A 27285-nucleotide genomic window follows, 5' to 3' on the forward strand; every position below is an offset into this window, starting at 1 on the left:
CCCACCCAACCATCTCCTTTTACTTAATATCCTGTTCATCTGCCTTAAATCAACTTCACACATCAACATCAGCTTCAGTCTGCAAACACTGTCACAAACATCACCTAACTACCCCCAGGCCACCTCTACTTTCTGTTTGCAGCACTCCCCCCACCCCTCCATCCCACTTTGCCCTCAAGAAGTCCTCTCTGGGGTTTCTCAGTTCTGATCAAACCAACACTCTCTTTGTTGATGTCACTTTCTTTTTTTTTAAAAAAAGTTCTCTTTGCTTTGGCATTTTCAACATCTCAGTTCATCTCAATTTGCATGTTTAGCTTTTAGTGTGATTTTTAGTATATACCTCAACATCCACAATTCAAATCTAGTCATTATCATATTGCTGCTTGAGAGAGTTTAGAGTCATAGAGGTTTACAGCATGGAAACAGGCCCTTCAGCCCACATTGTCTGTACTACCCAGATTTCATAATTAACCTAGTCTTGCTGGCCTACATATCCCTCTGTACCTACGCCATCCATGCACCTGTTTAAATGTTTCTTAAATGACAAAATTGTACCCGATCCGATCACCACCTTTAGCATCCCATTCCAGACACTCACCATCCTCTGTGTGAAACAAATTGCCCCTCTGGACCCTTTTGTGTCACTCCTGTCTCAGATGAAAACCTGCGCCCTGGGAAAAGCTGTTGGCTATCTCCATTACCTATGTCTCTCATGATTTTATAGACTTCTGTAAAGTCACCCCTCGGCGTCCTACGCTGCAGGGAGAACAGTACCAGCCTGGCCAGGTCATTGTGTACAAATTGGCTGTCCCCTTGCCATGCATCACCACATTACAACCACAAACACATTTCACTTCCAGTCACACAATCAAGCCGCTCTTTCTTCAGTACTTAATCTTGTCTCTTACCTGTTCTCTCTCTGGATTGTAGGGTTGAGTTTTTTTTAGATCGCTCCCCCCAGCTCATTCTCCTCTCGGCCAGAAGCTTTTCCAGTTCCCTCGTTTGCGTCTTTTCAGGGGGAAAGCTGTCTGTGCATCTTTCTGACTTTGTTAAGGCAGGAAGATGACTGTTTGTCAAACTGCAGTGTTATGTGACTGGAAAGTGAGAGAGAGGGAGACAGAAAGAGTGAGCTTGCTTTAACAAATTCTCATATTAGTCACCCAGCAGGCCAACAGACCTCCTGATCCTCCAGGATAGGAGAAGTAAAAGCAAACAGCACAACCACATCCGCGTCCATTTATAGAGGCACACTGGGCTCAGACCCAAGCTGGGAAAAGTCCCTAGCTTTCCAGTGCTTTGGCATACCCTGCACAAATCAGCTTCCAGCAACACAGTCACCACACCTCTCCACACTCTAAGGTACTCTCAGGCTGTGTGGCAAAATATTATTTCTTGACAGTCATTTCGAGAAAGGAAGATGCCCCACACCTCCACATTGAAGGGCATTATGCACAGGGCAGCTCAGAAACTCTGAAGATTGATTTGCACTTTAATCAATTTGTCCCTTCTGGCTTGAAGCCAATAAAGTTGCTGGTTTCATTGGTGGTCATGTGGGGATGGCTGGAAGAGTTGAAATATCTAATCGGTACGCACAAGTTACCGGCTGCAATGTGAGCTGTGACAGTGGGACGTACGTTATAGACAGAAGCTCTCCTCCTTTTGGACTAAGAGTAGGATTCCCCCTGTAGCAGGAACAAGGCATTGGGAGACGATCAGGATGCAGTGCGGCTCAGGCACTGCCGAAGGCAGGGCCGCCCATCGCACGGCCACACCAGGTTTACACAGCGCCAATCAGATTGATCACAGTCACTACTGCAGGGGAACAGACTGACTTTACAACCACCAGTTGTATCACATCATTCTCCATCACTCTGCATGGCAAATAAAGTGGCAATAATTAGATGATTTTGTTGATGGGAGAGACAGGAGTTCTGTTTGCTGCAGCTCATTGAGTGAGGCCCTTACAACACAGTGGTAGTGCACCTGCCTCTGAGCCAGGAGGACTAGGTTCAAGTCCCATCAGCTCCACAGGTGTGTGGAATTATCTCTGAACAGACTGATTAGGAAATATCTGAACTGTTTGCTGTCAAGCTCCTCCACCCTCAAACTCATTGCCCACACAGCCGTTGTAAAGTCGAACTTGGTGTAGCAACACCCTCTGGTCACTAAATCCGACTAAATTCCCCGGTTGTGACTGTAAGTGACTCCAGGCCGGCTGCAATCTCATTGACTCTTCACTGCCCTGCCTGCTCGCTCAGCTCCTGAAACACCACTCTCAGTCACACAATAGCACGACTGAACAGTCGGTTGAGGATTAAATGGAGTGTAGCAATTGGTACTGACCTGGGCACCTGGCATTCCAATGGCAGGGGTCCCTGGACATACCCTCCTCGGGAGTATTTGGGACCCCGTGCACAGTCTCACTTAATCAGGAAGCACAAGTGTGGGACTCTTGCTTTGCCATGTTTTGGTTTGTCCTGCCCAGCCACAGGACTGACCTAGCAGAGGTAGTATGAAGACCTCAAGTTAGAGGCACCATACTCCTACCAGGCCACACAGGGTTGCTCTCTTATTAGAGAGAGAAACAGAGGTGGCCGACGCTGCTTTAACCTGAGGACCAGCACGCTGTAGGGAGATGGTCAGAATGAGACTCCTTTGTGACAATCTCAGCTGGTGCAGGAACTGAACCCCGTGCTGTTTAGCAGCAATCCGCGGCACAGATCAGCCATCCAGCCAGCTGAGCTAACTGAGACGTAACGATGCTGTAAATAGTCCCCAGGAACGGTCGCCTCCCCCCGGAATTCTCGACATCGACCCCAGGCTCCAAGCTTCATGGCATCGAGTCACACGTTGGTAGGGAGGGACTCTTCCTAATCACCCTGCAACCACATCACCTCGGCCAATGAGTCAGAGCTCCATGAGGTTGGCCACCACTTGGAGGAAGCTCCGAGAGGAGCTAGAGTAGTGGGTGCAGAATTTTCTGATGAAAACACCCAGAGACATTATTACAGGCCTCTGGGAGTAGGTGGGTCTTTAGCTCAGGAGGTACGGACATTACCACTCCCAATGCCTTGTTCCAGCTACAGGGGGATCCTACTCTTAGTCCAAAAGGAGGAGAGCTTCTGTCTATAACGTACGTCCCACTGTCACAGCTCACATTGCAGCCGGTAACTTGTGCGTACCGATTAGATATTTCAACTCTTCCAGCCATCCCCACGTGACCACCAATGAAACCAGCGACTTTATTGCCTTCAAGCCAGAAGGGACAAATTGATTAAAGTGCACTTTAACCGACAAACAGTCATCTTCCTGCCTTAACAAGTCCTGGGTGGGAGACCTTAATATCCAATGCCCACCCAGGATCACTAAGTGACAGGGCACTAGATGGCCTATGGCTGGCAGTAAGGGAACCAACAAGAGGAGAAATTAACCCTTGCTTATCTACCTATCATAGGTAGATGGCAGTATCGATTGGAGTGACCACCACAATGTCTTTAAGGAGACAGTCCTGTCTCCACATTAAAGATACCTTCCATCGTGTTCTCTAGCACCAACTGCGGTGAACGGGACAGATTCCAAAACAAGATAGCAGCTCAAACCTGGGCAGTGAGCCATCGCTAGCAGCAGAATTACATTCACCACAGTCTGCAACCTCATGGCCCAGTCCATCCTCCACTCTACCTCTACCAACAAACCGAGGGGCCAATCCTGGTTCACAGGAAAGTGCAAGAAGGCATGCCAGGAGCAGCACCAGGCCTGGCTGAAAATAAGGCGCCAATCCGATGAAGCTACAACACAGGATCACTTTCATGTCAAACTGCAGAAGTAGCAAATGATCACATAACAAGTGAAACAGTATGACAGGGCCAAAAGATCCAACAACCAAGTGATCGGGAAGTTCAAAGCACTGCAGTCACACGCTCAGATGTTGGCTACAATACAAAAGGTTCTTAGGCCCATCATTTCTCTTCATTTCTCCACCTTTTCTCCAAAGCCCTGAAAATCATTGGGTAACTATCCAATTCCCACAACGAATCCACCTCCAGTACACTCTCGGGCAGCATGGATTCTCGGAGCCTCGCCGCATTATTTTATTCTCATTCTCCATAATCGCCTCCCCACCTCTCTGGTTCACCACCGAGCTAACAATTTCCCATGATCTCCTCTGTCCAGAATCCTCAGGATTTTGAGCGCCTCGATTAAGTCCCCTGCTCTACCTTCCATTTTCTAAAGGAAAGGGCCACAGTTTCTCCAGGCCCTCCATATCAACATTGTTTGTGTTACTTTATCATTGACAGTGGGTGACATTCCATCTGCAGTGCAGGGCTCATCCTCAAAACCACCCTGTGAGAGCGACTCTTACTGTGGGCAGGACTGGGGCTAAACAAAGGCAGGAGCATTTGCAACCAGAAGTGCCGAGTGGATGATCCATTTCGGCCTCCTCCAGTGGTCCCCAGCATTCGCCGATATCAGGTTTCAGCCAATTCGATTCACTCCACATGATACTAAGAAGCAGTTGGAGCCACTGGATAGCGCAAAGTCGAGGGTCCTGACAATATTCCAGCAATAGTACTGAAGCCTTGTGTGTGTCAGTCACTCAGGTACCCAGCCAAGCGGTTCCAGCACGGTTACAACGCTGGTATCTACCCAGCAATGTAGAACACTGACCAGCACAAAAAGCAGAACAAATCCAACCCAGCCAATCACACCCTATGCTACTCCTCAATCAACTGGGGGGAAGATGTCATTCGCTGTCCTATCAAGCAACACTTACACAGCAATAGCCTGCTCAGTGACACCCTGTTCAGGTTCCGCCAGGGCCACCCAGCTCCTGGTCTCATTCCAGCCTTGGTCCACACAAAAGAGCTGGACAGCAGAGGTGAGGGGAGAGTGATTGCCTTCGATAATGAGTGCGGCATCAATGAGCCTCAGTAAGATCAAAATTAATGGCAATTCCTCTGCCAGTCACAAAGCAAGAGGGTCGTGGCTGCCAGAGAGTCAATCATTTCAGCCTCAAGAGCATGTCAGAACGGTGTCTGAAGGCCAAACATCAATGACCTTCTCTCCATCGATGAGGTCAGCAGTAGGGATGTTCACTGGTGGTTGCACAATGTTCAGCACATTCGGAACTCCTTGGATACTGCAGTACTCCACATCCAAATATAGCAAGAACTGTGTAATATCCAGCTTTGAACTGACAAGTGTCAAGTCACATTCACGCCACACAAATGCCAGGCAATGACCATCTCCAGTGAGAGAGGATCCAACCATCGACCCTTGACAATCATTAATTCCCCCACTATCAATATCTAGGGGGTTACCTATGACCGGGGAAGCTGTACTGAAACCCAGAGAGGAGTCATATTGGACTTGAACAATAACTCTCTCTCTCTCTCTCTCTCTCTCTCTACAGATGCTGCCAGGTCTGCTGTGTTTCTGCAGCACAGCCTGCTTTTATTTCAGATTTCCAGCAACTGCAGCAGTTTGCATTTATTACAGACAAGAATGTGTTGAATTCCAACTACCAAGACAATAAAAGAGACGCAATTTTGATTTGGTGCCTTCTAGAACTTTCGCGGTTTCATGTTCAGCATACGCGTACTTGATACCCAGGGGTGTCATATCCCTTTAAACTTAACTTTGGAAGCCACTGTGATTGTCAATTGGAAATACTTTTCTTCCCTAAATCCCATAATGTTCATAGTCACTGCGAGGAAAGCTTCTCCATGTGGAACACCAGGTCACTTCACTGCACAGGCTAGTCTTTAATAGCCGAGAGACCGAAAGAGACTTAACTAATTACACAGCGTTCAAACTCCTCAGATACTGAAGCAGTCCATATTCAAATGCAACATAATCTGCACAATATCCAGGCTTGGGCTAACAAGTGGCAAGTAACATTCACGCCAGACAAATGGCAGGCAATGACCGTCTCCAACGAAAGACAATCTATCCATCACCAATTGACATTCAATATATTACCATCATTGAACCCCCAACTATCAACATCCAGGGGTTACTGTTTATCAGAAACTCTACTGTACTCGCCATTTAAATACAGTGGCTACACGAGCATGTCAGAGGCTATATCTACTGCAGACAGTAACTCACCTCCTGACTCCCCAAAGCCAGTCCACCATCTAAAAGGCACAAGTCAGGAGTGTGGGGAAACACTCCCCACTTGCCTGGATGAGTGCAGCCCCAACAACACTCCAAAAGCTTGGCACCATCCAAAATAAAGCAGCCCACTTGACTGGCACTGCATCCACAAATAGCCGCTCCCTTCACCACCAATGATTGGTAGCAGCAGTGTATACAATCTACAAGATGCACTGCAGAAATTCACCAAAGACTCATAGACAGCTCCTTCCAAATCCATGATCACTTCCATCTGGGAAGTCAAGGGCATCAGATACATGGGAACGTCAGCCCCCACAGGTTCCCCTCTGAAACACTCACCATCCTGACTCAGAAATATATCGCTGCTCCTTTGCTGTTGATTCTAGCGCATGGACTGCAGTGGTTCAAGGAGGCAGTTCACCACCACCTTCTCAAAGGCAAGTAGGTATGGCAAGAAATGCTGGCCCAGACAGTGACACCTACATCTCACAAAGTGAGTTGTTTAAAAAAGTTGCTAACTCTAGTCAGTGTTATCAGCACTGGTAACACCAGAAAACAAGTTATTTAAAGCTTTCTCATCTCCCTGTTCACTCATCAGAGCAATCAACCCCAGATGATGCAAGATTTTAAGTTGGTTATGCAAATTCTCACAAGTAAGTATTTTTGATATTCAGATAAACGCAATGTTTCTACACAACTGCTCTGAATGAGAACTTCCGGATGGGAAAGGATGACACCATGGAGACAACACGAATATTGAAAGCAGGGAGTCGATATTAAAAAAAAAGTCAACTCAAGAGCCTTGCTATAGTGAAAGTGAAACTGGATGGAATATGATTTGAATCCATTTTTTTTAGGACAGCAACCAAATTAGACAGGAGGCTTAGAACAGTGTGGCAGTACTCGAAGATTATATGCCACTAGGACCTGATCAGATGCAATCTGTAGTAAGGGTGAAGCCACTGTCCTTAGTAAACACCAGGAGTGCCTGGATACAGAAATGGCCAAGGGAGCAGAGGCAAAGAAGCTACGAGCAAGGTTTTTCCCCCCCCCCACCCTCAGACTAAAGGCTTGAGTTCAGCCGTACCAGGCTCTGTATTACAACCGATACTCTTTTTGATTTATATTAACATCCTGAATTTGCAGGGCGATGCAAAACCTCCATAAAACATGGGAACAGCGGTAGGCCTTTCAGCCCACTGGGTTCAGCTCCTCCATTCAATGAGACCGTGCCTGGCCTGGCCATCTTGTGGCACAGCAGCACTGTCCCTACTTAATTCACACAGAGGCTGGAGTGTGTATGGAACAAGCTGCCACAGGAGATGGGAGAAGAGAGTACAATTACAACATTAAAAAAGCTTGATACTTAAATGAGACATGTTTAGAGCGATATGCGCCAAATAGGACTAGATTAATTTAGGATATCTGAGTTGGACCAAAGGATCTGTTTCCATGCTATACATCTCAATGACTCTACCACTGGACCCAGGAAGCCAGGGTTCAAGTCCCACCCACTCCAGAGGTGTCCGTTAGAACTCTGAACAGGTTGGTATCATCAACTCCACTTTCCTGCCTTTTCCTAATAACCCTCACAGGCTAAAAATTTCCGCCCGAATATACTTAATGACCAAGCCTTGACAGCCCTCTGTGGTGAAGAATCCAATAGATTCACTCCCCTCAGAGAGAAGAGGTTCCTTCTTATCTCTGTCTCAAATGCATGACACTCCCCCCTCTTAATTCTTACCTTTGGTTTCAAGAGAAAACTGCACAGCAGAATCTGCGGGACATGCTGCAAACAAAATTTAATGCAGAGAAGTGTGAAGTGATATACTCAAGGGAAAAAGAGGGAGGGCACAACAGGAAAACCTATAGGCTAGAAGTTTTTAAAGGGGGGGGGGGGGCGTGCAGTGATAGAGACACCTGGTGGGTACATGCACATAAAACACTGAAACCAGCTGGACAGGTTGAGAAAGCCATGAGTAAGATAAACATGTTCCTAGGCTTTGTAAACAGGATCCGGCACTTACAGTGACAACCTTTTAAAAGAGAAAAAAAAGCCAGTTCGGTCTCAACTGGTGTTTACTGTTCAATTCAGAGCACCACACTTGCAGAACAGTCGGAAGATTTACAAGGACAGTAGTAGGGGTGAGGGCTATCCATCTGCAAGCAGGGTGGAATAATTGGTGCTGGGGTTTGGAGAGGAGATTTGACAGGAGGTATCTGGTCAGGGTAGATCAGGAGAAACCGTTCTTTGTTGGTAGAAACACGAGCCACAAGATTCAAGCTGATCACACGGTAGGCACAAACGTTTCTTTTGCCCTACAGTTCAAATTCAAATGGTTTGGATCTGGAATGCACTGCCTAAGACTGTGCTGGAGGCAAATTCACTGATTTCATCTGTCTTAGGGTGGCACGGTGGCTCAGTGGTTAGCACTGCAGCCTCACAGCGCCAGGGACCCGGGTTCAATTCCAGCCTCGGGCGACTGTCTGTGTGGAGTTTGTACATTCTCCCCGTGTCTGCGTGGGTTTCCTCCGGGTGCTCCGGTTTCCTCCCACAGTCCAAAGATGTGCAGGCTAGATGGATTGGCCATGCTAAATTGCCCGTAGTGTTCAGGGGTGTGTGGGCTATAGGGGGATGGGTCTGGGTGGGATGCTCCAAGGGGGCGGTGTGGACTTGATGGGCCGAAGGGCCTGTTTCCACACTGTAGGGAATCTAATCTAATCTCAGTATTATGGATCGGATTTATTATTATAGGTACGGTGAAAAGTTTTGTTTTGCGTGCAGTACAGGCAGATCATACCATACAAAGTACATTAGGGTAATGGAACAGAGTGAGGAGTGCAACGTTACAGCTGCAGAGAAGGTGCTTGGAGAGTGAGGTCAACATTACATTTAAAATTTGAGTGGCCTATTCAGAAGTCTAATAACAGCAGGGGAGAAGCCGCTCTCGAAACTACTGGTACATGTACTTAAGCTTTTGTATCTTCTGCCCGAGCGAAGAGGTTGGAGGAGATTATAACTGGGGTGGGAGGGGCCTTTGATAATGTTGATAATGCCTTCCCGAGGCAGCGATAAGTGCTGATGGAGTCAGTGGTTTGTGTGACGGACTGGGTTGTGTTCATAACTCTCTGTAGTTTCTTACAGTCCTGGGCAGAGCAGCTGACAGACCAAGCTGTGATGCATCCAGATAGAAAGCATCTATAAAAATTGGTAAAGAGTCATGGTGGACATGCTGAATTTCCTTAGCTTCCTGAGAAAGTGATTTTGAAAAGGGACTGACAAGGAATCGAAAGGATTTACGAAACAATGATGGAGTTGATCCGGCCTCGGGACAGGATGGATACGATGGATTGAAGGGCGTTCCTCTGTGCTGTACTGTTCTCGGGTTAAATCCTACTAGAAAGCAACTTGACAAATGAAAGAGGAGAAAAGAACCTTTTATTTAATGCACAGACTACAACACCACTATGGAGCACCAGTCCTGTTAATTGTCCCCTCTATCTGCCACAACAAAACTATGCCTTTGTATAGCACCTTTAATTTAGCAAAACATTCCAAGGCATTTTCATAGAAGGTTTAGCTTCCTAATAATTTGCCTAGAGCTAAAACAATTTTAGAAAGACCTCTTAGATACTTTTTCCCAATTCTATTCCTGCAGGGAGGTGGGGGGGGAAATGCATTTTGGCAGCTCCCACCCTCAACTTGCCTTACAGCTCCATAACCACAATGCGCTGTTATCAATGTCAACAGAAATTCACCATATCAAACACAAGCTCAGTCATCACATCCCAGAAAACTTCTCTCAGACAGTCATTGGTCTGTGGAACTCAGCTCTTCAGACCACAGTGGAGGTTGAGTCAGCGAATCTGTCTTTGGCAGAGTCAGGCAGACTCTTGTCTGGCAAGGGAGTCAAAGTTTGTAGAGGACAGGGAGGTGAGGTCACATTCTGGCCCCACCAACATGTCAAAGAATGGCTTGCAGGAGTGAGTGATCTACTTCTGCCCCGAATGCCTATGGTAGTATGTTGGCTCAGTAGTTGGCTAAGACAAGGCATGTGAATTTACTTAAACCTAGAATGTCAACAGGACATTCAGCCCAACCAATGGAGAAAAAAACTGAAAGAACTGTGGATGCTGTAAATCAGGAACAAAAACAGAAGGTGCTGGAAAAGCTCAGCAGGTCTGGCAGCATCTGTAAAGGAAAAAACAGAGTTAACGTTTTGGGTCCGTTGACCATTTGTCAGGTTCTTTCCAACCAATGTGTGTTGGTTTTTAATTTCTACACATGCAGTAGCCCTAATCCCACAGACTAGCTCTATCCCTTCAGTCCCATTTTCTTCAGCCAGTCAGTCATAGAAATCTAAACTATATTTAAACATTGACATGATCCCTGGTTCGATCACACATTATATTCTATTGCTGTGTTTAAACAAACAAGCTCTGTTCTAAATCTTTTAACTTTATATTTAAAACATAGAAGCAGCATTGTGTCAGCATTCGGCATCCCATTTCACCTGCAAATCAACCTGTGGTTTCTTTCCCACTAATTTAAACATATCTTGACTTTGTTAAGCCCTAGTGGTTAAAGGATAGTTAGAGTCCAGGCGTACATTTTCCCAGTCAGAGGTCACATCACAAAACACTCATTACTTGTTCCAGTCAGACATCACATAACCAGTCATGTTCTTACTCAAAAAATCCCTTCGTCAACACAAAAGCATTCTCCGTTCCCTAACTGCCTTGTGTCTCAGGCATACTTGTCAGGTTTTACTAGATGATAATTATTCTATATCTTTCTTCATTTTGATTTCCTCTCATTTGGCAGAATCCTAGGAAATTAGCACTTCAGTCTAAAAGGAACAGAGGATTACATTGCAAATAAAGGGGCTTAACAGTTGTCTCACTCACATCTGAGCTGCACCATGAAAGATCGTCTTTTTCTTTGATAAAAGGACTTTATAAACCAAACTTAGAGAACAAACACGGCGTCATTAGGATACACTCTGTCACCAGCTTTGTTTTCCCAGGAGGGAAAATAAAACTCTGTTTCTTTTCCCTGCAATCTATAAATAAGAAACACTATACCTACAAGCAATCAATGGCTTTCCACCACTTCCCTGGTGATCGTTCCTTTTAGTGCTTCAACTTGATTGACACCCACTCCTCCAATGGAAACACATTTCAAACTGTGCTACTTGTCAGAGGTCCATGTTTCTCCCAAAAATGAAAGGTCACATGACTGTGAAGACGTAGTTGCAAAATATTTCCTAACTGTTTGCTTCACATTTCTACGCTAATCTTGAACTGACTCATCAACCTCCTTGTTTTCGACCTATCTCCCATGAAGCAAGTTAAGCTGTTTTTCCAGTACAGGGTATTACTCAATAGCTAAGGCAACTAGTATTTTATTAGAGATAATGGGAACTGCAGATGCTGGAGAATCCAAGATAACAAAGTGTGGGGGTGGATGAACACAGCAGGCCAAGCAGCATCTCAGGAGCACAAAAGCTGACGTTTCGGGCCCAGACCCTTCATCAGAAAAAAAGGGAACAACTTTGTTAATGGGGCTATGGAATTCATTGGCCGGGCCGGTATTACCCATTCATAATTGCCCTGGAGACCATGGTGGTAAATCACATTTTCAAACTGCTAAAGTTCACATAGAGACACTGTCAGAGCAGTAGAAATGAAGGGATGACGATATAGTTCCAAGTCAGCGTGGCGTGTGACTTGGAGGGGAACTTGCAAACCAATTCTCATGATCTTAGACAACAAAGTGTAGAGCTGGATGAACATAGCAGGCCAAGCAGCATCAGAGGAGCAGGACAGCTGATGTTTCGGGCCTAGACCCTTCTTCAGAAAAGTTTCTGCTCCTCTGATGCTGCTTGTGTTCTTCCAGCTCCACACCCTGTTATCTCCGGTTCTCCAGCATCTGCAGTTCCTACTATCTCATTATCTTCGATTATTTATCACAAAAGTAGCGAGCGAGTGTTGGTGGCACTGGACAGATTAGCTCCAGTGAGTGGGAAGGATTCGCTAAAACATGGTGCAGACAAAAAAAACCTCAAACCATCATGATTCGCAAATTCCTCCAGGCAACTGCCTCTGCACAATACCTTCAAAACTCGTTTTTGGTTTAAGTAAACACAAATTTGCTGCTTTCCTGTGGTGTAGTTCACAGTCACAGGGTGCACCATTTTAATTGAAAAATGTATGAGGCCACAATGTTTAACAGTTCTAAATAGTCACATCCTGAGGTCAAGTGAATGTTTATCCCTCTCTGAAGGGGTCAACAGCAAGGCTCACTGAGTGGATCAATACACACTGACTGCTGCGATTGGCTGATTGATCCCATTTTGGAAGTCACAGCCGCACATGGATCTCAGAGCTCCATGCAATGAAATCAACAATAAGCAGGAGTATTGGCTATCAGGTGGTCACATTTTGTTCCACGTTTCATTAGGCAGATATACCATGGCATGGAGATTAACAAATCATTTCAGAGGTCCAGTTGACACAGTGCAAATGGTGTTAATGCTACCAAGAGTGGATCTCCATTAGATGCAACGATCGAATCTCATTGATCGCACTGAATAGCAGAGCAGGCTCAATGGGCTGAATGGCCTGCTTTGGCTCCTGTATCTTCTGGTGGCTGTTATTGGTTTGTAGGGTGCGGAATGTGTTTGAGAAAGGAGTACAGGTGAGCATGAGGCGGTCGGCCACTGGGCAACGTTTCTCTGCAGGTTAGGGAGCTTGTGCTCTTTAATACATCGTGGGTTATATCGGTGAAATGTGGCTGTGGGATTGTTTCAGAGAGAAACAGGAAGTGTAAAGTACATTCAGAATTTTCATAGATTAAATCTCAGTTAACAATACCATGAGACTAAAAAGACAAAACAAAAACAATCTAACTGTAAAGGGATTGAAAAGATGTTCCTCAGATTGCATGACCCATGCCTTCGAAGTTGTGTCATTGCTCTATACTACGCTATGCTCACCCAGCTTCTGCAACATCCCTTCAAATTCAGTTTTCTGGTTTCAGCTTCATCCGACTCCAGAATAGAGTGATATAGTCATGTAGCGCGGAAATAAATCCTTCAGTCTGACTCGCTCACACTGACCAAGTTTCCTAAAAACTAAACGTTTGCCTGCGTTTGGCCCATATCTCTCTAAACCTTTCCTATTCACATGTCTGTCCAAAAGTCTTTTAGATGTTGTAATTGTACCTGCATCTACCGCTTCCTCTGGCAGCTCATTCCACACGTGAACTATGCTCTGTATAAAAAGGTCATCCTCATGCCCCTTTTAATCTTTTTCCTCTCATCTTCAAACCATACCCTGTGGTTTTGAACTCCCCCACCTTTGAGAAAAGACTTTTGCTATTCACCTCATCTATGCTCCTCATGATTTTATTAACCTCAGTAACAGTTAGGTACAAACCATTGCTCTGCCTCTAATCCACGAAGTGGACAATTTACGGTTACACTAGGTTAACTGTACATTTAATGTGCTCTAACATTAGACATTCCCAATGGTATATCAAACTATTTTCACTGTTTGGAACAAACTTAGAATCACAGAATCCCTTCTGTGTGGAAGCAGGCCATTCAGCCCATTGAGACCAAATTTACCCTCCAAAGAGCATTCCACGCAGACCCAACTGCCATCCACCCTGTCCCTGTAACCCTGCATTTCCCATGACTAATCCACGTAACCAGCTCATCATCAGACTCTATGGGCAATTTTGCATGGCCTCCACATCTTTGGACTGTGGGAGGAAACTGGAGCACACAGAGGAAACCCACACAGATACGGGGTGCTTCCGCCAATCCCATTGCGTATGGTCTAAATTGAGAACTTAAAGCAAAAGGAAAGACATTGCAGATGTTGGGAGACTGAAGGAAAATCCGTAAATATCAGATGCTTCAGCTGCATTTGATGATACACAATACCCATTGGACTCAAAAAGAATTCCCAGCAAGGGTTAAATACAGCAGAAACCAACATGGGCTAACGAACAGCAGAAAACACAGTACAGAGCAAGAAATAAACCACAGGCTGCTTGGCTCGATACTCTCCATAGCGATTCAGCTTTGATTAAGTTCACTAAACACAACCACTTCTCTCCTGAAATGAATCATTTTCATCGCTGTTCACCAAAACGATACTGCAGTAAGTGGCTACTTTTACAAGAGTTTGCTTTGGTTGGATCAGCCCAATGAAAAACATACTTGCTAACCAAACCCACAGATGGTAGATTCCCCTTCTGAAGGCAGGTTCTCATTTAGAAATGAAGCTTCTGACCTACATTTTAACAATCATCTTAACTAATAATTTGAAAAAGGAATATTTTCTCCCTTCTGCAATAGGTCCACCTTATATTGATGCATGATGTATACACACTTAAACGCACTAGAACCTCAATGTACTTCAGATTTGCACACTTGGGGGGGTGTGGCAGTAATGGCACTGGTTTCATTCAAATATGGGTTTGAATCCCACCATAGCAAATGGTGAAATTTGAACATTACAAAAATATCCAGATTTTAATTAAGAAAAGCTAGACAAATGGTAGTCACACATCCATGTTGTTTTGTCATAAAATCTCACCTGGTTCATTAAGGAAGGAAATCTACCTTCCTGGACAGATCTGGCCTACATGTGACTCCAGACCCAGAGCAACATGAGTGACTCTCACCGAAAACAAAGGCTAGAGATCCCAGCGGGTCAGGCAGCATCCATGGAGAGAAAGCAAGCCAATGTTTCGAGTGTAGATGACCCTCCGTTAAAGCAGTGGTGCTCAAATGATATGAAAGAATTTGTTATTGATCCACTGTTAGGGCAGGTGGCCAAAAGCTTGGTTAAAGACATGAGTTGTAAGGTTGTTCTCAGAGGAGAACAGAAAGGCACAGTGATTTAGTGAGAGAATTCTAGGTGGAGACTTTGCTGTTTACAACACACACAGCAGTTGACAGCCACAATATGCTGCTCCACATAAACTACCCCCACCCTCACTTCTTCTCCTTTTCACAGAGTCACACGGCAGACAGAGCAAACCCAACACATACAGGCCCACCCTGGGTAGAAGGGAGTGGGGTTGGAAAGACTGGAGGTGGGACAACGTTGTGGGCAGGGGTGGCAGTGTTGTTAAGACATGTTATTGAAGCGGACAATAAAAAAACTAAAGTATTTGCAGTCCAGGGCTTAGATCCTTCAAGTACAAGAGCAAGGTCAGTGGCCAGGCCTCACTGGGATGGTGTATGTAACCCTGGGCAGCACTTTGTGAAACATTGTCACATCCTTGCAAGGGACACCAAGGATTTCCCCCCACCCCCCACTCCCCGAGTAACAGCAGGGCTGATGGAGCCTCGAGAAACTGGCGATGTTCTCTGCTGAGGTGGTTAGTGGCTGTGGGGGGGGCAGGGGGGACTTTAACAAAGAGGTGAAGGATTTAGCAGATGGAAAGGAATGGTTTCAACCAGCAGGAAGGTTGGAACACGGTTGTAAGTTGAGACGAAAATGAAACAAATGAGAAAGTTTCTCTAATCATGGTGGGCCGTGAGAAATGCACACCAGGGGATGGTAGAAGCAACAACAGCAACTTAGATACATACTTGAGGCAGCAACTTTTGTAGGACAACACTGAAAGAGCAGGCTGCTGGAACAAATTGTAACGTTTTTGCAAAGAGCCAGCACATACAAAATGACCTCCTTCTGTGCTGTAAAGCTTTTATATAAAGTTCAGCGATTAACAGCGGGCAGAACAGTAATGAGTACTTGCTGTTCCACTCGGCTATTTGCAGAGTTTTGCACAGGCATATCATTCAACCTGTCTATTACTCAAATTAGGCTCATCCAGCCTATCTACAGGCAGCGCACCTTCACAGCCTGAGCATGCAACTGATACCAGATACGCGCAGAGCCCCAGTAAACTCTGCACACACTGATCACCCACAATGTAGATGACAAGTATAAATCACAGACAACACTTAGGTTCATGTACATGAACCTACCACACAACAGACAGCCAGCATCGTATAATAATGGCTAGATTTAAGTAATATGTACACACAGCTGAAAATCAAATAACCTGTGTATTACTCAAACTAGGGATATGTAGCTCCCATCATATCTATAGGCCATATCTAAGTAATATACACACAGCAGAATATATCAAACAAGCTTTGCCATTAATTTGTTTCCCAATCCTCCTTCATCCCACTGTTTTATTAACAGCTTACTCAATTCAATAGTCACGTTTTACAAATGTGTGTCTCACTGTATTACTCACTTAGTTTGGTTCAAATTATCAGATAATTCAGAATTATTATTTCTCCAAACGAACAAGGCCATGTAAAACGATCAGCAGACCCACTTCTACAGACATGGCTAGAAATCAACTCTACTTTCCTGACCATCATAAAAAGGAAGGCTTAAGAAAAAGCAAACCAAATATTAGATTTTACTTCCAGAAGGGACAGAATTGAAATCTGTATCAAACTTTGATCGGAACTTACTCAGGGTATTGTTTGCAACTCCTGCTGTCAAAAAGAGTTCACTGGAGACAGTGCAGAGAAGATTTACAAGGTTTTAACCAAAAACATAGGAGAACACATCCAAAAAGGATCAACAAGGCTGGCTCTCCTCTTGGAGAGGCTGAGGGGCCGTCCTAATGGAGTTGTTTAAAATTCTAACAACTTTTGATAGCGTCAATACAAAGAGAATATTTCCTCTTTCATCATCAATATATAATCTTCACCAGGAAATCCACAGAATTCAGAAGAAGCTTCATTACCTAAAGGGTAATGAGAACGTGAAACCAGCTACCGTGGAGTGACTGAAGTGAATAGTGTAGATGCATTAATGGATAAACTAGACAAAAATTCAATAGAAAAGGACATAGAGGTTCACAATGATTACATTTAGATAAGGAAGGAAAGTTGACAAATATTAGAGGACAGACACTGGCATTGGGTGGCACATTGGCTCAGTGGTTAGCACTGCAGCCTCACAGCGCCAGGGACCCGGGTTCGATTCCAGCCTCGGGTGACTGACTGTGTGGAGTTTGCACATTCTCCTTGTGACTGTGTGGGTTTCCTCTGGGTGCTCCGGTTTCCTCCCACAGTCCAAAGATGTGCAGGCTAGGGTGGATTGGCCATGCTAAATTGCCCGTAGTGTTCAGGGGTGTGTGGGCTATAGGGGGATGGGTCTGGGTGGGATGCTGCAAGGGGCGGTGTGGACTTGTTGGGCCGAAGGGCCTGTTTCCACACTGTAGGGAATCTAATCTAACCTAATTGACTGGTTGGACTGAATGGCCTGTTTTGTGCCAGACATCCTCTAGAGGAATAAGGAATCATCTTTCATTTAAAATGAAAAGATTTATGTAGCATCTTATAGTTAGTCCCATGGGACATTCATTTAACTCCTTTTGATGAGTTACACCATCGCAGGACACGTGGTAACAATTTATGTGCTCTGAGCTGACTACAACAACCAATTGCATTGATAAATAAATCTTCCTCGGAACACGGGGGTGGTCTCTGCAGCTGTTCTCTTAGACAGCATACTTAAAGTCCAGCTGGACTTAGTGCAACCTCTCATCTGAAATGTGGCGAGTTCCAATGATGGTGTGTACTTTTCTTGGTACTGCCTTGGAGAACCAGCCTGGAGTTTGTGAGCAGGGCCCTGGAGTGTTTCCCACTGAGCAGAGGCTGACACCAGGGATACTCAGTGCCTTAGGCCTGATCACAGCAAAAACAGAAGTTGCTGGAAAAGCTCAGCAGGTCTGGCAGCATCTCTGAAGAAAAAAAAATTCAGAGTTAACGTTTCAGTTCCAGTTCTGAGGAAGTGTCACTGGACCCGAAATGTTAACTCTAATTTTCTTTTTTCTTCAAAGATGCTGCCAGGCCTGCTGAGCTTTTCCAGCAACTTCTGTTTTTGCTCCTGATTTACAGCATCGCAGGTTTTCGGTTTTTATTAAGGCTGGTCACAACCTAGGGTCAGGGGTGAGAATTGCACACCTGTTGGCATTGGGCACACCTTACCATCACACCTAATGGGGTATTTTCCTGACCCAGTCCCACTTTGGTCCAAAGCACACACCCAATACAGAGTGATACTGTAGTGAAAGAATATTTGGCACATTGGGTCTGGGCTGATTTTTTTGGGAAGATCTCTACAATTCCCCTGCCCTTGTATCATTGCACTGATAGTTTTAAAGTTTTTAAAAGATAATTCATCCAATTCCCCTTTGGCAATGCATTTAAAATCTTAATGATTGGCTGAGAAGGCTTTTCCCTCTCATGTCACTGAACGGTTATAACTCGGGAAGCAGACATTTGGCCTTTCAAGTCTATCATGGCCTGTGGCTTTATTACTGGACTGTTGATCCAGGGAATGTTCTGGGGACCTGGGCGCGAATCACACCACATCACATGGTGGAATTTGAACTCAATTAAAATAATCTGGAATTAACAGTCTAATGACCACAATGAATGCATTGTCGGAAAAATCCATCAGATTCATTAACATCCTTTAGCGAAGGAAACCGCCATCCTTACCCGGTCTGGACTATACGTCACTCCAGATCAACGTGGTGGCTCTGGGCAATAAATGGCCAGTGACACCCTCATCCCTTGTATGAATAAAAAGCAAGCTAGCTCTTAGCAACAGCAGCTCAACTATTCGCCCACCCTATCTTTTGGCATTGCAAATTCTTTGTTCAGGTTCTTATCCTATTCTCTTTGCAAATCCACAATCAAACGAGCTTCCGGCAGATTCTCAGGCAGCGCAATCTAGATCCTAACCACTCCCTGCGTAAAAATATTCTTAACCATTTTGCTTCTCTTTCCAAACAACTTGAATTGGTATTCTGAGATAACAAGGTGTAGCGCTGGGTGAACACAGCAGGCCAAGCAGCATCAGAGGAGCAGGAAGGCTGACATTTTGAGTCTGGGCCCTTCTTCAGAAATGTCAGCTTTTCTGCCTGGCCTGCTGTGTTCATCCAGCGCTACACCTTGTTATCTCAGATTCTCCAGCATCTGCAGTTCCTACTATCTTTGAATTGCAATTCTCTGGGTTGTAACTCTTCCTCCCATGGAGACAGTATCTACTCTAGGTAGACCCTTCACAATTCTGAGCAATTCTATCAAATTTACTCTCAACAAGAACACAGTTCCAAATAAGAGATCTGCAGACAAAAAAAGGACGCTTTCAACCATCAACCGTCCAGCCCACAGCTCTATCTAAAATCTCTTATTCCTGGAATCCTTCTCTGCACCGTCTCTAAAACATTCACATCATTCCATTATCAAGTTCCTAGAATTAACACAATATGCAACTTGCGACCTTAAGGTGTATTGTAAAAGTTCATCCTAACCTCTTTGTTTTAGTATTCTATGCTTCTATTTGTGGAGCCATGGTTCCAATATATCTTAATGACCACTTTTTCAACCACCCCTTCAGCTTCAATAAATTAAACACAGATACTCCTGGACCTCTCGTTCCTGCATCTCCTTCAGAATTAGACCCTTGCCTCTGGCTGCACCCAACCACCATAAATCTGTAACAAAATCAGAAACTGCTGGAAAACTCAGCAGATCTGGCAGCATCATTGGAGACAAAACAAAATTAACTCAGTTTTGAAGAAGGGTCACTGGCCCTGAAACATTCCACAGATGCTGAGTTTTACCAGAAATGTTTGATTTTATTTCTGATTTCCAACATCTACAGTGCTTTGGGTTTTTTAAAAATAGTTTAGCATTAAGACCCTAAATCTGTGCTTTCTGGTCGCTGGCCATTCTCCCTATCTTCTCAGAACTCTAACGCTGCCATTGAATCTGTAAATAAACGCTCAACTAAAAATCATTTCATTCTGCTACTGTGACAGCGTCTCTATGGGCATCCCCTTCCTTTACTTCCTTACTGACCTTTCTCGAATACCTGGCAGTCGAATCACTGTCTCTCTCTTGCTTGATCCACTTTTAATTATCGGCAGAACATTATTTTTCCCAGTGTCTGCAGCTCATCAACCTTACTTAATGGCCCTCAAGCTGCGTACACAGGGAAAAGAATGTAAGAACAGCTGATTAAAATTTGTCAGCCTTCCACTACCCAGCTTTTCCAACCCTCTTCCTCCCCTCCTGGGCTCTCTATAACAGGTGGACTGACCAAATTCTAGTTTCTTCTTTTTTTGGGGGGGGAAGCTGTGCCTGCTATCTGCTTATAGAGACATACAGCATGGAAACAGACCTTTTAGTACAACCAGTCCATGCCGACCATAATCCCAAACTAAACTGGTCCCACCTGCCTGCCCTTAGCCCATTACCCTCCAAACCTTTCCTATTCATAAAGTTAACAAAATTTCTTTTAAACGTTGCAACTACCCATATCCACCATTCCCTCTAGCAGTTCATTCCACACACAAACCACTCCCTGCGTAAAAATGTTGCCCCTCATGTCCTTTTCAATTCTTTCTCGTATCACCTTAAAAATATGTCCCCTAGTTTTCAATTTTCTCACCCTCGGGAAGCTCACCTTACCTATACCCCTCATGATTTTATAAACCTCTCGAAGGTCATCCCTCAAACTCTCATGCTTCAGTGGAAAAACTCCCATACTTTCCAGTGTATTTCTGTATCTCAAAGCTTCCATTCCGAACAATACCCTGGTATCTATTTTCTGGACCCTCTCCAATTTAATAACTTCCTTCCTAGAACAGGGGGAGCAGAACTGCACACAGTACTCCAGAAGAGTTCTCACCATCTACTGTTTAACCATTTGTGATACTTCCCGCACAATGTGGTTATCCAGACAGATGAAGCTGTTTGTAATTTCCAGGTATTACAGGCAATGTTATGTTGTTCAAAAATCTAACTACCTACAGCACAGAGTTTATTATTATATTATTCCAATGTACCAGATTTATATTCAATTCTATTTGGATCACTTTAATATTATTGTTCCCCTCACATCTATTTGAACACTTACATATTTAATGTTACCCCTGAAATTCAAATTCTCCGCGCTTGTCTATTTAACATTCATCCTGCTCTCTTCAATCACAGAACAGCAAAATACAACGTTAACCTAACTGTGTGCTCACAGCTCCTGTACGAGGGAGGGACAGGGTCTGATAATAATTATCATCATTTTCTCAAGCCATTGGCAAGGAACTTTCCAATCCAGGTTTGCAGAGGTTTATCTAAATTGCTCCCTAAAATAGCTCAGTTTTGTCCCCAGCACAGTCACACACACTCACCCTCCCATCCTCATTCACCCTGGCTCCCTCACACTGAGACTCATTCTCCCTCACTATCCCTCCTACTCTGGGGCTCACTCACTCATTCTCCCTCAGACTCTGCTCAACACACTCTCACTCCCTCCATCCATCCATCCATCCATCCCTCACACCACCCCACCTCGCCCCACACTCCGCACCTTCCCACACACCCCTCTGCCTCCCTCCACCCCACTCCACCCACCCCAGACTGAGTTGCTGTGACTGACCTGAGCGGGCAAGGCTCCATGTGGACATGGCTTGCACTGGGTCCGGGTCCCGATCAGCAGCGAGCTCCCTGGGGGTTGGGATGGGGGTGATGCAGCAGGGTACCACGGGAATGGAGTGGGTTTGGGAGGTGGGGATGATGCAGCAGGGTGCCAGGGGTGGGGAATGGAGAGGGATGGAGGAATGTGGGGGGGGGGAATGGAGAGGGTTTGAGGAATGTGGGGGGGGGGGAATGGAGCGGGTTTGGGGGATAGGGGGAGGAATGGAGCGGGTTTGAGGAATGTGGGGGGGGAATGGAGCGGGTTTGAGGAATGTGGGGGGGGAATGGAGCGGGTTTGAGGAATGTGGGGGGGGATGGAGCGGGTTTGAGGAATGTGGGGGGGGTGGGGAGGAATGGAGCGGGTTTGAGGAATGTCGGGGGGGAAATGGAGCGGGTTTGAGGAATGTGGGGGGGGGTGGGGAGGAATGGAGCGGGTTTGAGGAATGTCGGGGGGGAAATGGAGCGGGTTTGAGGAATGTGGGGGGAATGGAGCGGGTCTGGGGGGGGGGCTCGCCCCCTTCAGGCGGACTGGAGCGGAGCGGAGCAGCCGGCGTTCGCCTCTCGCTGCGATGTGAATCGGCCGTCAGGAAAATCCCGGAAGTTCACGCACACACAGCGGCGAGAGCAACAAGAAACTTTCTCCCGGAGTGAAGTCCCACGCCCTCCTCCCACCGAGCCTCAGTGTGGGGCATTGACCGCCCGGCTCGGGGAGGGGGGGGGAGCCCTTTCCTTTGGGAGGGGTAAGGCACTGAGAATGGGATCCCACTCCGAGCCTTCTCACCAAATCCCTGACAATTCATTCTTAGTCAATTCTGAGCACAACCAGATCCCTCACTGAGAAGATCCAACCAGGGCCAGTAATCTCCCCATTAGATCCCAATCCTGCCTGATTTTAAAGGGAAGGCGTTCTCACTGGATTAGCAACCAGCTTTGGTTCCATTAGGATCATACAGCATGGAAACATACCCTTCGATCCATCCAGTCTGGGCTGACCATGTTCCCAACGAGGCTAGTCCCTCCTGCCTGCATTTGGTCCATATGTCCTCAAACCTTTCCTATTCATAAACTCATCCAAATGTCTTCTGAACATTGTGACTGTACCCACATCCATCACTTCCTCTGGAAGTTCATTCCACTCTCGAACCAGTCAGTGTAAAGAGCCCCTCATCTTTTTTAAACCTTTGTCCTCTCACCTTAAAAATATGCCCCATAATTTTGAACCCTCTCCTCGCCATTGCTATCCATGCCCCTCATAATTTTATAAACTTCTGTAAATTTACCCCCCCCATCCTCCTATGTTCCAGTGAAACAAGCTCCTGCCTATCCAGCCTTTCCTTATAACTCAAACCTTCCATTCCTTGCAACATCCCAGTAAATCTCTTCCAAACTTTCTCCACGTTAATAATACCCTTCCTGTAGGGCGACCAAAACTGTACACAGTATTCCAGAAGAGTCATAGAGTCATGCAGCACGGAAGCAGACTCTTCAATCCATCCAGTCACATAATCCCAAACGAGTCCCACCTGCCTGCTCCTGGCCCTATCCCTCCGAACTTTCCCTATTCCCATATCCATCCAAATGTCTTTTAAATGTTCTAATTTTACCTGCATCTATCACATCAGGAAGTTCATTCCACACGTAAACTACCCTGTGTGTGAAAAATTTGCCCCTCGTGTTTTATTTTAAATCTCTATCCCCTCATGTTAAAAATGTGCCCCCTAGTCTTGAGGGAGAAGACAACTGCCATTCCCTCTATCTATACCTCTCATTATTTTATAAACTACTTGCAGGTCACCTCTCAAACTCATACACTCCAGTGAAAAAAACTCCCCGCCTGTCCAGCCTTTCCTTATAGCTCAAACCTTCCGTACCTGGCAACATCCTGGTAAATCTTTTCTGAACCCTCTCCAGCTTGATAATATCCTTCCCTTAACAGGGGAACCAGAACTGGACACAGTTCTTCAGCAATGACCTGTACAACCTCAACATAACACACCAACTCCTATACCCAAAGGACTGAGCAATGAACACAAGTGTGCCAAAGGCCTTTTAAACTATCCTGTATATATGTGACACAGACTTTAAAGAATTACGTACCTGCACTCCTAGATCCCTCTTCTACCCAAGGCTCCACCATTAATTGCATAAGCCCTACCCTTGTTTGTTGTACGAAAAGAGAATACCTCATATTTATTCAGATTGAACTCCATCTACCATTTTCAGCCCATTGATCCATTTGATCAAGATTCCTTTGTAATCTTAGAAAACCTTCTTCACTTTCTAGGCCTGAAACGTCAGCTTTCCTGCTCCTCTGATGCTGCTTGGCCTGCTGTGTTCATCCGGCTTCACACCTTGGTATCTCACTTTTTGGTGCCATCTGCAAACTTACTAACCATGGTTTCTATATTCTCGTCCAAATCATTTACGTAAATGACAAACAAATGAGGACCCAGAACCTTGGAGACAGTAAGATGCTGGAAGCTAGAGTCGGTAAATGTGGAGCTGGAAAAGCACAGCAGGTCAGACAGCATCCGAGGAGCAGGAAAGTCAACATTTTGGGCCATAAACCCTTCAGCAGGAATGGGGAGTGAGAGGTGGGCCCAGAAATAAATAGAGGTAGGGGATTGGGGCTGAGGGCAGTGTAGGTGGGATAGACACAAGTGGATGCGGGGAGGGGGTTATTGAGGTTGGTCAGCAGGCAGAGTGGAGCAGATAGGTGAGTTGGAAGATGGGGGAGGAGGGATTTTGAAGCTGGTGAAGTCAATATTGAGGCCATTGGGCTGTAAGTTCCCATAATGAAGTATCAGGTGTTGTTCCTCCAGTTTACGTTTGGTCTCACTCACACGGCGGAGGGGGCCAAGGATGGACATGTCACCAGGGGAGTGGGAGGGGGAGTTAAAGTGGATGGCAGACAGAAGGTTGGGTTGTTTCATGCGTGCAGAGCACAGGTGGTCTGCAAACAGGTCCCCGAGTCTGCATTTGGTCTCCCCAATACAGCGGAGACCACATGGGGAGCAACAGATACAGTAGATGAGGTTGGATGAAGTGCAGGTGAATACTGCCAGATTTGGGAGGATTGTTTAGGGTCTTGGACAGAGGTGAAAGGGGTGTTGTAGGGGCAGGTGTAGCACCTCCTATAGTTGCAGTGGAAGGATTAGTGGGGAGTGTGAAGTTGACAAGAGATTTGCATCGTGAATGGTCCCTGCGGATAGCGGGCGGGGGTGGGGATGGATATATTTTCTGTCTGATTGTAGATGGTGCAAGTGTCGAAGGATGATATCCAGAGTTTGTTATAGTCGTATATGAGGACTAAGGGGATTCTATCCTAACTTCTTGAAGGGAGATGGTTTGAGGGCAGAAGTGGGGGAAATAGGGCAGATGCAGTTGATAACAGAAGAGGAAAAATTACAGTCCCTAAAGTAGGAGGATATCTGGGATGTCCCAGTGTCCTCATCCTGGAAGCAGATGCAGCAGAGGAAGAGGAATTGTGAGTATGGGGTAGCATTTTTGCTGGAGAGTGGGTGAGAGGAGGTGTAGTCAAGGTAATTGTGGGAGTCAGTGGGTTTGAAATGGATGTCAGAAGTGATCCCTATGGAACGCTGCTGGTGACAGTCCTCCAGTCTAAAAAGCTACCCTTCACCACCACTCTTTCTCCTGCCATTAAGCCAATTATGTACAACCTCAACATAATGCCCTAACTCCTATACTCAATGGCCTGAACAATAAAGGTAAGCTCCTAAACACCTTGTAATTCATTACTATCTGTTAACACGTCATTAACCCTGTCCCTGGAGTCAGGGTTAAGGAGATGATTTTGACTTTAATGCATTCTCCCCGTTAGCTTTAATTCTTTCTGCCATCAGAAGGAAGGCAATGATATCATTGCTGGATGTTCCTGATGACTGGGGAATCCAGAACCAGGGGTCACAGTTTAAGGATACAGGGTAGGCCATTTAGGACTGAGATGAGGAAAAATGTCTTCACCCAGAGATAATGGGAACTGCAGATGCTGGAGAATTCCAAGATAATAAAATGTGAGGCTGGATGAACACAGCAGGCCAAGCAGCATCTCAGGAGCACAAAAGCTTTTGTGCTCCTAAGATGCTGCTTGGCCTGCTGTGTTCATCCAGCTCTACACTTTGTTATCTCGAAACCAAAACATTGAATGGTTTCAGGAAGTTAAATACAGCTCTTAGGACCAAAGCGTTCAAAGGATTTGGGGAGAAAATGGGAACAGGATAGAGCGTAGGGTAAGGTAGAACGGGAATAGAGTTGGATGATCAGCCATGATCATATTGAATGACAGAGCAGACTCAATGGGCTGAATAGCCTACTCCTCCTATGTTTTATGACCAGATCCCAGTCTTACAGCCTGTTGGCATCAGCTGGCAGCAGGTGTGGGTCCCTTGACACAGCGACTCTAGGCCAGAAGACACTAAGCCCCTGGTCCCACCTGCCACAGAGGTGTCTCAGGACATAACCGAATGGGTTGATTAAACATAATTGAAACGTCAAGCTTGGGGAAACAACTAGGATGGCATCTTTTGCCCAGCTCCCTTCCAAAAATGACACAGAAGGCCCCTTTTTAATGTCTGATCAAAAGATCGCAGTGCCACCAGCACAGTGTGCAGCCCTGACCTTCAGGCGGTGAGAATACCACCAGTGAGTCAGGGCTGACACCATTGAAAGAGAATAGGAGTGAAATAAAAGCTGAAAAAACCCCAGCTTGTGAAAAACACTACTAATGTCTCGGGTCATTAAAACTGAAAAGAAATAGAATGGTTGAACTTTCTTAAGTAAACAGCTGGAGCAGGAAGAACAGAATAGGCCTGTAATAGGCTGAAGGCCAGGGAAGTTTAAATGCCAAAAGAAATCCAAGCAGACAATAAGTGTGGTAATGGGTATACTGGAGGAACAATTGTTGTGCCCAAATGGGAATGAATGACAACATTAAAACCATCTGAATGCAAGGTGAAGTAGACATTTAAATAATGTATATGAAGGAGTGTTGTTGCAGTTTGTGAGGAATGGAAGAGCCTTTTTCATTTCAAAAATATATTTTATTCATAAAACAAATTAGTGGAAGAGTGTTTTTCATTTCAAAAATATACCTTATTCATAAAAATTAACTTTATGCCCATGCACATGGCTCTAAAACAGTTCTATGCAGTCTTTGCAGAGGGGGAAGGAAATCACGTTGGAATTTGACATTCATGAAGTTACAAACAATGGCATTTTCTGCTCATATATGTGATACTATTTATGTTCATTTTGAGGCAATAAGAGCATCTAATGATTTAACGGATCCCTGTTTTATTTCAGTCGAAAATCCTTAGACAGTGGTCTTTCCCAACTGAGGAGTGGAAGAGTCTAACTTAGAGATAAGGAGCCAATGACCTCAGGGACAGATTGTGTGCAGATATTCACAGCTTGAGTTACTGCAGACTGCTACTTTCATAGAGTCTCAACAGTGTGGAAGCAAGCCATTTGGCCCATCAAGTCTGTACTGACCCTCTGAAGAACATCCCATCCAGACCGACAGCCCCGTACCCTGTCCCTGTAACCCTACATTTCCCATGGCTAACCCATCCCTGGACTCTATGGGCAATTTTCATGGCTA

The 27285-nt window shown here is 45.4% G+C and overlaps 1 protein-coding gene across 1 annotated transcript in view; it reads right to left on the reverse strand.

Moving 5' to 3' along the window:
• Positions 1-21805, reverse strand: part of malt3 (MALT paracaspase 3) — a 115918-nt gene extending 94113 nt beyond the window's left edge. The window contains exons 1-2 of the mRNA XM_048520939.2: positions 21628-21805; positions 909-1094 (exon numbers count right to left, since the gene is read on the reverse strand). Coding sequence (XP_048376896.1) covers positions 909-966 — 58 coding nt within the window. The 5' untranslated portion in view covers positions 967-1094; positions 21628-21805. The remainder of the gene's footprint in view (positions 1-908; positions 1095-21627) is intronic.
• Positions 21806-27285: the final 5480 nt, after the last annotated feature.

The sequence above is a fragment of the Stegostoma tigrinum genome, chromosome 36 (genome assembly GCF_030684315.1).
Source record: "Stegostoma tigrinum isolate sSteTig4 chromosome 36, sSteTig4.hap1, whole genome shotgun sequence".
In the NCBI taxonomy this organism is placed as follows: Eukaryota; Metazoa; Chordata; class Chondrichthyes; order Orectolobiformes; family Stegostomatidae; genus Stegostoma; species Stegostoma tigrinum.